We start from the raw sequence: 14,212 nt of genomic DNA on the forward strand, positions 1-14,212 counted from the left end.
TTTTCATATGCTTTTAAGTTTAATTTAACACTTCAATATTTTTCTGTTGGAAGAAACAGCACAATCATGGAGGAAAGTTTTTTAAGGGAATGAGGTGTGTCTTAAGACTGATTTGTGTCAGAAAATTGTTGTGTGAATTTTATGTAGGCAAGGCTGCCATCTTCTGACTAAAAAAGGAACAACACTCATTTCTGGTTTTGTTCATCCTTATTCCAGACTAATCTGCAGAGGCTGGAGTCCTGTGTGGATTACAGTAGGATCTACTACCGACAACAGACCCTGTGTGACAGTCTGGGAGGGAACCCCTGTCCTGTACTCACTATCACAGCCAGGCCTGACATAGGCAACAAGGAGTCTCTGGTAGAATTCAGTGAGTCACAAATATTATGGTTTGGCCATAGTTTCTGTGGCATTGGTTGGTCCTGCATTTTAGAGCCTGAGCATACGATTTGTAACTTAGCATACGATTTGTAACTCTGAATACATTTGTAGTTAGGGTGTAACAGGTTGCTAACAGGTTTTCTGTGTTTTTTTTTCCTTCAGATAATCGACAGTACATCTTCCTGAGTGCCAGAGTCCATCCTGGAGAAAGCAACTCCAGCTGGGTCATGAATGGTGTGTTGTTGTTTCATCATCATGAAGCAGGGTCAATTTTTTGTGTGCATTGTCCTGACATATATGTATATAGAAAACAGCTTTCATTGGCTATCATCTCAACTTGGCCTGTATGTAGAACATCCTGATGTCTAATGTTACTGTTTGTGTGTTTATCAGGGACCCTGGATTTCTTGTTAAGTGATGATATCCTAGCTCGGCAGCTGAGAGAGACCTACATCTTCAAGATCATCCCGATGCTGAACCCTGATGGTGTCATCAATGGAAGGTACGTCATAACCTACACAATCTGACCTAAAAACTCACAATTGCAAACAGTGTTGTGTAAAAATATATCCACAAAAAAGTGCTTGTGTCTCATTCTATACAATGTAAGATGTTTATTACATTTCTTACTGGAGAAAATCATAGATGAAGGTGACTTGTGATTCTTGCAGCATGTCTTTTGTTCAAACATTCCCTTTAGCCAGGCTAAGGTCGCTGTTTGGCACCAACTTTGTGTTAGTTCCAGAGTTAGGTAGCAGGGAGATGGTAAAGAATATGTCATAGCTAATCAATCATAAAGTTTACTAAAGTGTCTTTTTGCCATGTCCCCATAGCCACCGTGTGTCCCTGAGTGGAGATGACCTGAACCGCTGCTACCTGTACCCCTCCCCTGACGTCCACCCCACCATTTACCACACTAAGGGACTTCTACAGTATCTCAAGCTTATCGGCAAGCTGCCCCTGGTAAGTCATGGGCCACTTGGTCATCTGATAACAAGAAGTCAAAAATCTCGTACCAAATTTCTTGTTTCATTCCTTGTTGTAAATTCCTTGCCTGTCAATCCTGTCTATGCATTTTCTTAAGATAAATCTCCCATAGGATAACAGACATGCATACTGCATGAAAGTAAAGACAACAAATGAGATAACCTTTTTGGAACCTTTGACATACCTTTCACCTAAGTTTGCAGATCATTTCTAGCATGTGGAAAGAACTAGGAAACACACAAATAGACACACCAAAAATAGAGCTTCCATACATGGAGGTAATCAGAAACATGCCTTTGCTGCATGAGGTTTCTTCACTGTATTTCTGTACTATTCTTTACTGTATTTCTAACACTATTCTGTCCCCACCAGGTGTATTGTGACTACCACGGCCACTCCAGGAAGAAGAATGTGTTCATGTACGGGTGCAGTCAGGGGCAGGATGAGAGTGAAGGGAAGGAGAACCAGAACCCAGGACTGATAGAGGAGGAAGACAATGCCATGACTGTACGTTCTGTCGTTCTGGGATCTAAACATGGTTATGAATTGAAGAGTAATGGAAGCAAAGACCAGAGCAAAATGACGGTTGTCAGTATCTTGTATAAATTTGGAAGTCTTGTTGGCAACTGGGAGCATTGTTTAGGGTCTGCATGATGTGGAAAGGCTACTGCCTATTGACTTTTAGCACACTGAGGTGGCCATTTGGCTACTAATTCTGTATTGTATACAGGGTTAGACAGGAGGGAATAGGTTAAGGAAAAGAAATTTACTAATAGAAACAAGCCAATGTACATTTAACTGGCAATCAGCGCCATAAAATGTCTGTCAGCACTTAACCAGCACAAGTCTTGTTGAATAAACCAGTGTCCCTGTTGATAATGGTAGGATTTCTGGCCCTGTATGTGACCAGAGTTATGTCCTCTCCCCCCAGGCCCTGCCCAGGATCCTGGATGACTGTGCCCAGCAGTTCTGCTGGCAGAACTGTAACTTTGCCGTGGAGAAGTCGAAGGAGGGCACGGGGAGGGTGGTGGTGTGGAGGATGGGCGTGAACAGGAGCTACACCATGGAGAGCACCTACTGCGGCTGTGACCAGGGCAGATACAAGGTTAGATAGACTCAGGCAGTACCAGTACTTTCTCATTAGTATTAAAGGTAAAATACCAGATGTCTTGGCTCTACTGTAGTGTAATGTGAGAGAAATTAAAGTCAGAGAATCAGCAGTGTTGCTCCAACTTGTCCTTACCTGCTATCCTCTTCATGTTCAGGGTCTTCAGATCAGCACGGAGCATTTAGAGGAGATGGGGAGGAGATTCTGCGAGGCCCTGCTGAAACTGCAGCAGCCTGACGTCTACCGTCCTGCACCCCTCCCAACAGACACAATGGACCTGTCCATCTATGGATATGCCTACAAGAACAGCCGGCGGGACAAATCATCGCAGGCAGCGGGGGAGGGCAGGTTTGATTCCAGCACACCGAGGTATGATGTTATTGGAAATCAAAGATTTTCTTCTCTACAAATTGTTGTAGCTCATTATAGTTTGATGAAATTCAACTTGTAGATACTTGAAACAGTTCTTTTTCTAAATACCTGACAGTAATGATACACACCCGGTATTTAGCATATGATGGAACCTTCCCTGCTTGTGAGTCAGAAGTGAATGAATAAACTTCATTGCTGGACAACATTTCAGGACTTGACATCTTCAACATAGATTCCTGAAGAAGAAACTAACCATCTTATCAAACATCTTATCATTTCAGCCAAGAAGAAGAGGAGGAGACAGATGACCTGGAGGACCAGCTGGGTTGCCATGGTGAGTACAGTGATGGGGATGGTGAGGACACCGTGTACGACAATCCCGAGGATTACTATGATGCAATGGAGCCGGCGGGGGAGGCCAGCTATGCTGCTGACAGACAGCCCAAACAGCGCAACTCCGAGTCCTGGAGAGACGTACTCGTATGACTTTGAATTCTGAGATGAACAGGACATATCAGGTTGGATTGTACAGAGATATGCATACACAGAAGACTTTAGAGATGAGATAAACTTAGTATGATATGTGGTGGAGGGGCAGACATATCATGACAATACAAACTACCATAGAACTAAGTACACTAACTCATTGCAGATGTAAGTGAATTGCAGTGTGATCTGAAAACAAAAACAAGCCACGCACTCAAGATCAGCAATATGTTTGATAAGCAGGTCTGGCAATGTTTTGTAGAAATACAGTAGGAATGAAGTTATTCATGTATACGGGTGCATGTGTGTTTGAAAGCAAATTTGTCTTTTCTTAAGGTTGTAAGGACTGTGGTAACTCCAGATGCATGTATAAAAAGATAGTTGAGGAAAAGAAAGTTGTTTTGGGTTGGTGCCTCTTAATTGTACAAAATGGGTTATGTTGGTGAGGTCTATGTGTATTTGCAATAATTTGTCATGTCTGGATCAGCTAGGACAAATAGTAAGTACCCATATCCTCATTGCTCATAGGGATGATTTCCCACTTTATTGCAACCTCTTAAAAGGGCCGTGTATAATCTATATTCTCAAGTCTTTGTGTATAGCTGTGTCATATTTCTCACGGAGTGCAGGATAGCTAGTTTTATTTTCTTTAGAGTGCCATATGGCACACTTAGCTAGTCATTAAATATTGTGCCTATTATCTACATTTTTTAAAGCAGTATACAGAATGTTTTCACCCTTGCTGAGGGGTGTCACAACCCACTTATTTGGTTGACATTAAAGGGTGTGTCTACCAAATGGAAAAAATTCCCAAGAACGTGTAATCAGACTATGAAGTGTCATAATTATCTGAAGTTAAAGAATTTTACAAGATTTAAAAAGTATGAAAAGTCAAGCCACAGTATAAGCAGGAAGCAAGGATACCTTTTTGTATGAAGCTTTGCTCATAATGAACAAAAACTGTAAGAGCCATATCACTTCATCATCTACTGTCTTACTATGCAATGTCATGTACAGGGGTTGAACATGGTTGCACGTGTTCCAAGACATATGAAACCTTTATTATTCCTCTAGGACTTACCTTTACAAGTTTTCTCTATTTTTTTCTACATCTTAAACCATTGTTTTGGATTGTTTTTCTGTCAGCTACCTCATGCAAATTGCTTTTCCCATATTAGTTGGTGGCTTTAGCTGGTCTATCCTATTGTTTTAGAGCTATAGTGTGCTGCCAGTGTTCCAACTCCAACATGTAACACTACTTAAGAGTTGCCAAAAGATGTAAAATGGCCACGTGTACAGAGATTCACTGTAAAGTTGAAAGAGTTAAGAGATGTAATTCCTCTCGTTCACTTTTAATGCTATGTATATGTTTTCATTTTCAATCTGTGTTTGAGAGTATTAAGGTTACTTCTAGCCAATCAATTAAAAACAATGCACCCATTGGTTGAAATGCAAGTGACAGCTAGTATCTTACAACATTATATGATATGTGCACCAATAGCAAATTTAATAGAAGCACCTGTTCCTTACAAAGGAATAGGAATATGTAGCCAAAGCAAGCTACATACATGTATGGTGTCAACATAATTGATGCTACCAACATGTTGTTGATATTATTGGTATATACTACTCTGATATATATAATGGAATATTTGGAATTAAATGAAAATGAACCTTATATTGTGTGTGTTTATAATATCTTTGCAGAGATAGTTTTAGTGTATGTTACATAGGAAATTGAAGCAGCACCTTTTCTGGGACATTTCACCTAACTTCCCATTAGTGTCCCTGACATGCCTAGCATGTTGATATAACTATGAAAACACAAGCAAACATGCAAACGCCGAAAACAAAACCTCCATACACAAGGCAACAAAATGTCTGAAGCTGGTTTGTGGTAATATACGACTTTATTGGTCTGTGGGTGATCCATACATTCTCAATGATCCACGTTCTAGATGTATATCTTAAGCACATCTTGTTGACATCTACAGAAATATCTCTTAATAGAATATCCATATACTACATTATCTCTTAGCAGCACTTCTTAGTCTGGGTACACAGGCTTTCAGGAGGTCTTGTTTGGCTGCAACAGTATCCTTCATGCGCTAACAATCAACAACAGGAATCCTCCAAGGTGAGCTTCGCTTTACTAGCAACATCTAAAAATATGCCTGTGTACCCAGGTGACAATATTCACAAAGCAGGACTCATAACAACACGAGCAGCAAATGTCTTTCCTCAGAACCATGTCAGACTGTTCTTTCACAGAGTAATGAATACGGTAATATACAGTGTTATAGCACCATTCCTGAAACCCCCATACCGCCCCACCCCTATAAAAAAAGTGTGGACATTTGTGTTTGGTCAATGATATTTCTGTTATCTCCACTGAATGCCATATCTTTGGAAGGCCTTGATTTCCATTTGCAACAATGTCTTACTTTAATGATCAAATATAACTCTTACGTGGGGTTAACATTTCTTACTGATATAATCTCAGCTGCCTGTCCTTTTCTGTAGTAGATGTTATGGTTGGTAACAGACATGCATAACAAACATTGCACCACCACAGGCTAACATAACTTGTTAATGAATTCCAAAATCGACCCTCACAGTTACTGTGCACCGTTCCAAAAGTTTATAAAACTGGAAAGAATAAATAAATGTGACATGCTGGGTCACACAATGCACCTCAATTTGACCCAATGGAGGCCAAGCAATCAACTACCATTATCAAACTGTCCCTCTGCGAACTTTGGATGAAAACAAAACTTAGGTGGATGCACCTGTAGTAGGAGAAGGTTAATGATGATGTTATGACAAGTGTAGGATGCTGGATCAGTACATCATGGTTTATGCAAGTGACTCTTCAAGACTCGGTCATCTGTTACACAGAAAACACACACAGATACATGAACATGTAATACAGACAGATACATGCTATACAAATAGATACATGTAACGGTTAATACACATAGATACATGTAATACAGTGTAAATCGTGAAATGGTCATGGTAGTTTTTCGTAGTCTTAACGCAAAATCATGACGCCATGTTTTGTAATAGAATTATTGTTTCAACTGTGAACTTAAAACACTGCAAAAACTCTCATATTCTGAAATAAAACCACAGTGAAAGTAAATGCAGTACAGATGAATACTGAAAATGAGAATGTTATGCTTGCACACTTGAAGCAGTGTTCAGCCCCTGGAATAGTTTCACCTGATGATACTGCCTTCAGTTGGCAGCATGGCAGCGTTGGTAGCTTCTGTGCCAGGCAACACCAAAAGCCATGGAAAGGGCCTCAATCATGACAGACGTGGCAATAGACTCTGCTCCTGACATACCCTGAACTTTACGGACCAGCGTTAAGTGCATATGAGACATTTACAGCTTTAAAGTTGAACCTTAACACAGCACATATAGACAAGCTGAAAGGCAATATATGTACTAAATATACAACATAGATAGAAGATTCATATAACTATAGCTTGTAGCTGCTTTCCTTTACTCTCCAGTAAGCCAATATCAAAATCTGTCTCCTGCAAAGCCCAAAGCTCCAAAGTACATATAATTATGATACCTGCTCATTCCCTCCAAACTTTATTGCTCTTTTCAGATTGAAATTCACAAACTTTTTTTATAAACTATCTTCATAAAGTTTTCTAAAATACAGTATAGGAATCTTGAGTTTTACTACAAGACTACAGAGTGAACTGTAGGGTGAGCATGTACTGGTATTAAAGGACTGCTGGGTTAGAGGTAATGGTAATGTGCAGAAGCAGAAGCTCCCTTGGTTAGTACCAGTGACCAGGAGGACTGCACGGTGTTCAGTGCAGCTTTCCTGGCTTTGGCTGCTGCACCTCGTTAGGAATGGGTTCACCCTTGACCCCAGCAATGCAGCTCTTCACCCCGGCCACCACCACGCCCCGGCGGGATTCCTCGCTGTTCGCGCCCATGTGAGGCGTGATGATGATGTTGTCCAGGAAGCGGAGGGGGTGGTCGTCAGGCAGGGGCTCCGGATAAGTCACGTCGATGGCTGCCGAGCGGATGGTCTTGTTCTTCAGTGCCTCCACAAGAGCATCCTGGTCTACGACTTGGGCTGGAATGGAATCATAAATCAAACAGGACAAAATATTTACTCCATGAGATGACAATATTTTCATCTGTTTACTCTGAACTTAACGTTAAATCCAATTTAAGAAGAGCTACCCATAGTATAACTAACGGTTACTAACCTCTTGCAACATTGACCAAGATGGCGGAGTTCTTCATCAATTCAAACTGTTTCTTGCCAATCATCTTCTGAGTGGTGGGTAGCAGTGGTACAATCAGTATCACAAAGTCACAGTGGGGCAGCATCTCGTCCACATTACTGTAGTACGTAGCACCAATCTTCTTCTCCTCTTCCTCTGACCTGAAATGATAAGCATACTTATAGGCATTTCTCAAACTAGCTGAACAAACTCTGACACATGATGGCAAACATGAAATGTAGACAGACTATAATAAAGGCAACCATTGTAAGCATAAATACGCTTTCAAGGATGTCAAATACTTTGGGTACATCACGTGAGAACATTTCAGCACCAAGGACAGGGTGCCTTACATACATACATACATACATCAATTTTTTTGTTCTATTGTTTGTAGCAGAAACACCCTTTGACTGTAATTGATACTTTTTTCAACATTCTTGCCTATTGTTCTTTAACATCAAAGTTTTATGTAACTTTTTCTGACACGGACTTGACAGAAACTGAAAATTGATAATTTAATGAATGTTTATGGGTTAACTGTACACAGAGCTCACCGCCGGAAAACATCATAGTACAGGATCTTCATGCTGAATCCATAGGCTCGCTCAGCAATCTTGTAGCCTAGGAAGGACAGCAGGTTTAAACTGTCAGAAACTTCAGGTTCATTGTTTGAAAAAAGTCATGTAGCAGGATAACTAGCTGTAGTATTCAACAATAACAATCATTTGTTTGATCTATCTTATTACTTATTTGCCCTTGCTGTGTTAGGCACTGGACATACATTTTTGTTCTTTGTTTTTTCTTGCATCGCACTCATAGAGCAATGTGTCCACTGTCCAGCCATGTGCTAAGAGATATTAGACATTATTACATACCGATTCTCCCAAAGCCAACAACGCCAATGGTGGCACCAGTGATCTTCTTCCCCATGATGTTAAAGTCAAAAGGAGTAGCAGGGTTCTTGGCTGAGTCAACACCTAGAAGAAAACATTAGTAAGGAATACATTATCTCATGCATAGTCTTGTTCAGTGCTACATGTATCACTCACTCTGGACTCAGAAGAAAAGGATATTTCTCTAGATCTACACAGGAAACAGCAAAGCAGAGTAACATTTTTCTAGCTTTTACTTTATCTCTAGTACACATTCACATAGGCATCATGTTAACTTTTATTGTATTATTTATTATGTTAATAATATTCATTTCTTGACAAGAAAGGAGCTTGGCAGGCAAAAATTTGGTCTGATTCTGTAGTCCATCTGAAATGACTTCTACCAATGACTATATTAGATGTAATCAATTTTTCTGTCAAATTAACATTTATGGTACCTTACTCTCATTAAACACTGTACAATGTAGCACGTCGGCAGAACGTACTGCGCCTGCACAGAACCCTGGATTTTCACAGTTTTAGTTGGATTTTTGGTCAACGTTGCTTCAGAATTTTCACTGTTGCAGAGGATATCTTTTCTGACACAACATTTGGAAACTACTGTCGAAATGCTAACCTTATATGAGCGAATACAACCTTATATGAGACATTTTGCTGAAGTGCTATGTACAATACATTACGGGTTTCGCGCAGGTGCAGTACGTTCTGCCGACGTGCTGTACAATGTAGGCATGTACATGAGTCATTATAAAGTCAAGGTGTACATGTACTTGAAAACATGGACATTGCTCCAGTGACTCCATACATACCTTCTACGATACGTCTGGCCATCCCCGTCAGTAAGGTCATGCCCCAATCTGCCACACAGTCACTGCTCACATCAGGCACACGGGAAACCTTGATCCCTCTCTTGAACAGCAGCTTAGTATCAACCAAATCAAACACTAGAAATTCAGTATGTGGTACAAAATACAAGTTTGTTACTTTTTAAACAAATATTAGCACAACTATCATCCTTACAAAGCTAATCTGGACATTCCTCTTGAAAATAAAGCAAACCTTGCTTTTTTTATTTGATTTTGAAACAAACATTCATCTAAAAAAAGTGGGCATTCCTCAAATAATTCTACAAGTTTGCAATTATAGGTAGATTGAAAACAAGCTCTGATTTTGCCTATCATAAACAGTTGCTGAATGCCCTGACGGCAGGTGTTTCTTCCCCCTATACTTACCTCCAGGTCCAGATGGTCTGTTCCCACACTCAGGGTGCTGACGATCTTCAGGTTAGGCAGGTGGTCCAGGAGTGAGCCGTCCACACGCTTCAGCTGGGAGAATCAGATGTTACACAGGTGTGCTATTATTAGTGTTGGCCACAGTTTTAATACAAACTAGTACTACCTACAAGTAGCTGGCAGATTGAAGTTAACAGTGTGACAGCCCTAACTAATTGATCAAGCTGGGACCAATGTCGTATTCCATCCATACATCACATAAAGGCATACAGGCAAACTTAACCCTATGTCAGAATGTAGGGGTCTTGAAACATAGGGGCATCAGTCATAAGACCATATGAGTGTCAGAACATAGGGCTGTTTACATCTCTAGCATTACAAATTGTTAGAAATTCTATTTCCTTGCTTTGACACTAAGACAAAACCTTGCTTGACAGTTGCCCAAACTACATACTACGTGTATATACATTAAGTTGACAGTCTCTCTTCTGAGTATCCTTTTTGCGGTGTATTTGTATTAGTTACAGAGTTATGCAGTATGGGGGAGGTGAAACCAGACTCACTCTGCCATAGGCGTCCACCAGGATTCCCTGAATGTCATTGTTGTACTTCTCAGGGGCCTTGATGTAGTCTTCCCACCACACCACACGGAAGTGCTCCTCCACAATAGTCACATACAGCTCATGGTCGGCCAGGGATGCCACCACCAGCGGTTTGTCTGCCATAGCTGTGGTTGATGTCTGTGGTCTGTATCACAAGCCTGGAGGGTACAGTAGATTAAGAATGGTGATGTTGGTCATTTACCTTTTGTGGTGTTAATAATTTATCATTCTTTAAGTACAGTCAGACAAGTCAGAATAAAAGGGTATGACCTGGGAGTGTCCTTTGTATGCTCTGTAATCAGGTGTGTAGTTTTGATTTACATAGTCATGAGTCACACATTTACACTTTAGTTTCAAACAATGTTCTTACAGTGACAAAGCAAATTTTAAAAGTGCTGAACCATTTAGATTCTTAGAAAGACTCCAAACGTGATGTAGGGCAAAATGCTGCATGTGCTTCTATATTAATAGGTAGGAAGTGTTAGTGCCAAGTCCAAGTTATTCTTGTCCCAGAATGTAGTTAAATGTAGGTCAATGACCGTTTCAGATTGTGCCCTCTGGTGTCTTGTTACTTATTACTTACAAAAGGGATCAGGGGAAATATCCTGAAGTGAAGTGAAGTGATGAAAGCACCAACCCAAAATAATAGACCTGACTGTCCATTACAATTAGCAGATCAACCAATGAGAGAATGGCAATTAGCAGTTTGACCAATGAATGAGAGAGTGGCTGTATGTCTGCATATTTGCATTAATTTTCTACCTTTCCATGAAGTGAAAGGGGCTTTGGGATTGGTCTATTCTTACATTTTAGAGCATTATACACTTTATACAGTAACTTATAAGTGAAAGGATTTGGTTTTAAAGTTCAGTGGTTTTAAATAACTGTCACTTTGCAACGGACATGTTTTGTATTGTACAGTATAAAGTTTCTGTGATTCTTGTAATGAAACACCTCAGAACTTTGCTGACAAAGTCGAACAACCAGTTACCTCTGACTGATTTTTGAAAAAAGATAAGCCTGAAAATACCAAAAAAAAAGTTACAGAGTTACCTGTGCCAGAAATGTGTATTAAAGCAAATTCAGTGCCTGTGACCTGATATGCCGCCGCCAGGTGATTTCGGAAGTAATCCAGACACTGGTTAAACATTGCAGGAGTGTGTGTTTGGATAGTGATGATGAAAGGCCGCTATGACACTAACGGATGTTGCAAATTGTATGTCAGAAAATGGCGGCTACTTGACAGATGAGGCATATCAAGCAGGTACTGATGTAACCTTTCAAGCAGGCCAGGACCATATGGTGAAAATATTTCATTTAAATAATCTTGAAAAAATGTTTTTTTTCTCCATATTTTTACTTCATCACAATGTTGTACATTTAGCTATCATCCTCATCTACTTGTCGGATGATAACCTTGGTCAAGGTCAAATGCTTGGGATGGGAGTCTGTTCGCGTGATCGTGTAATAGATGATGATCTGGCATTTGTCACTGTGGTTACAACAGATGCAGCTTCAACCATCCCAATGTCAGGCTGGATTAGGTATTGGATTTCAAATCAGGCCTCGACAAAAATTGGTTATGTATTAACTTTAACAGCTTTTTTACCAGTGGTATGAGTGATATGAAAATGTCTATGGCGGTTTCTGAAGGTGGCAAAATGACGAGGACATGCTCCAATATCCTGTAATAACATTTAGTCAGCCTCACTGCTGTTAATGATATCAGTAACCTCTATTATTATAGTAACGCTACATTAACCTGAGACTTTATAACCATTCACACAGTTGGAAGTTGCAACATTTCAAAATGGATGTTCAGTTCAAAGCCAGCCACCATGTTATTTTAGCTGATATGATTCCAGATCTATATATAGCCCGTGCCGGTATATGTAACCTCCACACAGCCATGGCTGGTTTTAGGAAGGTCAAAGCCATTAACGTTGAAACTACCGGCTCCAGGACCCCCTCCCCTCTCCCCCACTCCAAAGGCATTGAATAATTCATTATCTGTTGATGGATCACGGATTTTAAGAAGTCTAGACGTTTCAGACGTGTACAGGGTACAAAGCTGCAAAACTTGGCTCTACTTCGAGCCATAAGCAAGCGGTTTTGTGCTGACAGTGAACGCGGAAGTGATCGCCATGTTACCGGCATGGCTCAAAATCACACAGCGATAGAAGATCATAGAAGTCGGTCATGTACAAATGTACCAAAGATTATCCCTCCCCCTTTCTTCCTCATAGTTTGAGTGCACATGTCGAGGCTTACCTGTAGCGGTGACCAGGTAGTAAGAAGCTGGCGGAGGATGTGAGTGGGTAGCGCGGAGGTTTCCCGGTTTATTTATACCGATGGCATCGCGATGGCCCGGCTGCCGTGGTGTACGTGTGTAGTGTGGGGCGCCCAATGGTTCTCCCTCTCCACATGACGTACGGACGGCATAAGTATGGGGGCGTGGCCGGGCCGGTGGGTGTCAAACGTATGTTACGTTCTGTCAACTCTCAGGTCCTTCATAAAATCATCACCTTAAAGCTACTGGTTAAATCACTCTTCACCCTACTACTGATTTCATCTACTATTCTAGGAATTGGAAATCAACTCGAGTAGTTCACTAATGTTTGCTTTTTGAGATTTTTCAGGAAATGATATAGCTTCTGAGTTACTGGGAGAATGTAGTTACGATCAGGTGTACAACACAAACTGGAATGAATAACTGATCTAGTCCGTCGTCATTTATAAAACGTTGGCAAGTATTCAAATTAGTGACATCATGGAGACCGTCCGACCCACTCAGAAGAAGCAGATGTTCACGCTACGGTACATCTGCTGGGTCAAGGACGCTTCTAAACGCGGCCGCCTGAATAGAGGGACGAGGGGAGGCTAATGGAAAATGGGTAATTCAACTTATTGACTTGGCGGGAGGGTCTCTGGATATCAATAAAAAAAACGGTGAAAGGTATCCTGCACACACTGTTGTAGACGATCCTCCCGAATTTAGCGTAAAACGCCAAATGCATACTCCTGTGTGTTTGTCGCATGCTACGTATTGCTTTGATTTTCTTTTGAAAAGAAACTAACCCCCCAGTTCCTTAGTTCGCCACTAGCCTAAATGACACATGGGCTTGTACTACATTGTTATCATGTTGTTCTATAACACATTGACGTTATATCCGAAACAATCTCCGAAAGTCTAGACTGGGAAATAACGCCCTCTTTCGGTTTGAATCTAAAGTTTCATAAGGGGAATGTGAATCTGAAGATGTCAAAGTGTCTACTTTATTGCCATACCAACACAAACAAGAAACCAGAAAATGCACACGACTGCTCGGTTTCCGAGTCCACGGATGGATGGGATCTCCTCCTCGCCTTCTTTGCAGCATATCACATTATCGTATAGATAATATAATAACATCTATCATCATGTTATAAACTGCCTAGGTTGTCAATTTCTTTGAAAAACCTAGATAAAAGTTCAACTGATGACTAGTATAGCTTGTTCAAGTTGGGTATGTCTCGCTTTTATGCCACACGGTGTGTTCGTCCGCCCGACTGTCTGCCCATGTGAACGTGTGTGTGTGTGTGTGTGTGTGTGTGTGTGTGTGTGTGTGTGTGTGTGTGTGTGTGTGTGTGTGTGTGTGTGTGTGTGTGTGTGTGTGTGTGTGTGTGTGTGTGTGTGTGTGTGTGTGTGTGTGTGTGTGTGTGTGTGTGTGTGTGTGTGCGCGCGCGCGTGTCTTTGTACTGCAGTTCTTCCATACTGCAGTTTTTGTGTGTTATAACAGAGGACGCTTGCCTTCAAGGGAGTGGAGATTGCTATCTCTGATTGACTTGTGCACATGTGTCATCATCAACGGTGTTAACATTCCCGGAGTCCATTTTATTTATCTTTCTA

At 40.9% G+C, this 14,212-nt stretch overlaps 2 protein-coding genes across 2 annotated transcripts in view; one reads left to right on the plus strand and one right to left on the minus strand.

The window, feature by feature from the left end:
* Window positions 1-5,012, plus strand: part of LOC109480664 (cytosolic carboxypeptidase 1-like) — a 35,115-nt gene extending 30,103 nt beyond the window's left edge. Inside the window, exons 18-25 of the mRNA XM_019782893.1 lie at window positions 177-370; window positions 544-615; window positions 775-883; window positions 1,215-1,344; window positions 1,741-1,875; window positions 2,300-2,473; window positions 2,634-2,845; window positions 3,130-5,012. Of these exons, the coding sequence (XP_019638452.1) occupies window positions 177-370; window positions 544-615; window positions 775-883; window positions 1,215-1,344; window positions 1,741-1,875; window positions 2,300-2,473; window positions 2,634-2,845; window positions 3,130-3,334 (1,231 nt within the window). The 3' untranslated portion in view covers window positions 3,335-5,012. The remainder of the gene's footprint in view (window positions 1-176; window positions 371-543; window positions 616-774; window positions 884-1,214; window positions 1,345-1,740; window positions 1,876-2,299; window positions 2,474-2,633; window positions 2,846-3,129) is intronic.
* A 220-nt stretch (window positions 5,013-5,232) lies between these two features.
* Window positions 5,233-12,697, minus strand: LOC109480821 (probable 2-ketogluconate reductase). Its single transcript, XM_019783144.1, has 8 exons — window positions 12,595-12,697; window positions 10,285-10,481; window positions 9,722-9,814; window positions 9,299-9,410; window positions 8,472-8,573; window positions 8,151-8,217; window positions 7,576-7,754; window positions 5,233-7,439 (listed from the first exon to the last, which is right to left on the minus strand). The coding sequence occupies exons 2-8, from the start codon at window positions 10,444-10,446 to the stop codon at window positions 7,168-7,170; spliced, it is 987 nt and encodes a 328-aa protein (XP_019638703.1). The 5' UTR covers window positions 10,447-10,481; window positions 12,595-12,697; the 3' UTR covers window positions 5,233-7,167.
* Window positions 12,698-14,212: the final 1,515 nt, after the last annotated feature.

The sequence above is a fragment of the Branchiostoma belcheri genome, unplaced genomic scaffold (genome assembly GCF_001625305.1).
Source record: "Branchiostoma belcheri isolate BF01 breed outbred unplaced genomic scaffold, Haploidv18h27 scaffold52, whole genome shotgun sequence".
Classification (NCBI taxonomy): Eukaryota; Metazoa; Chordata; class Leptocardii; order Amphioxiformes; family Branchiostomatidae; genus Branchiostoma; species Branchiostoma belcheri.

Bases quoted from the DNA above. Each gene is read 5' to 3' on its own strand.
- LOC109480821 (XM_019783144.1), bottom strand. From the start codon at position 10,446: ATGGCAGACAAACCGCTGGTGGTGGCATCCCTGGCCGACCATGAGCTG. The intron at 9,411-9,721 runs GTAAGTATAGGG...GTTGATACTAAG, and splicing joins CAGACCATCTGGACCTGGAG to CTGCTGTTCAAGAGAGGGAT. The intron at 7,755-8,150 runs GTGAGCTCTGTG...TTATCATTTCAG, and splicing joins TACTATGATGTTTTCCGGCG to GTCAGAGGAAGAGGAGAAGA.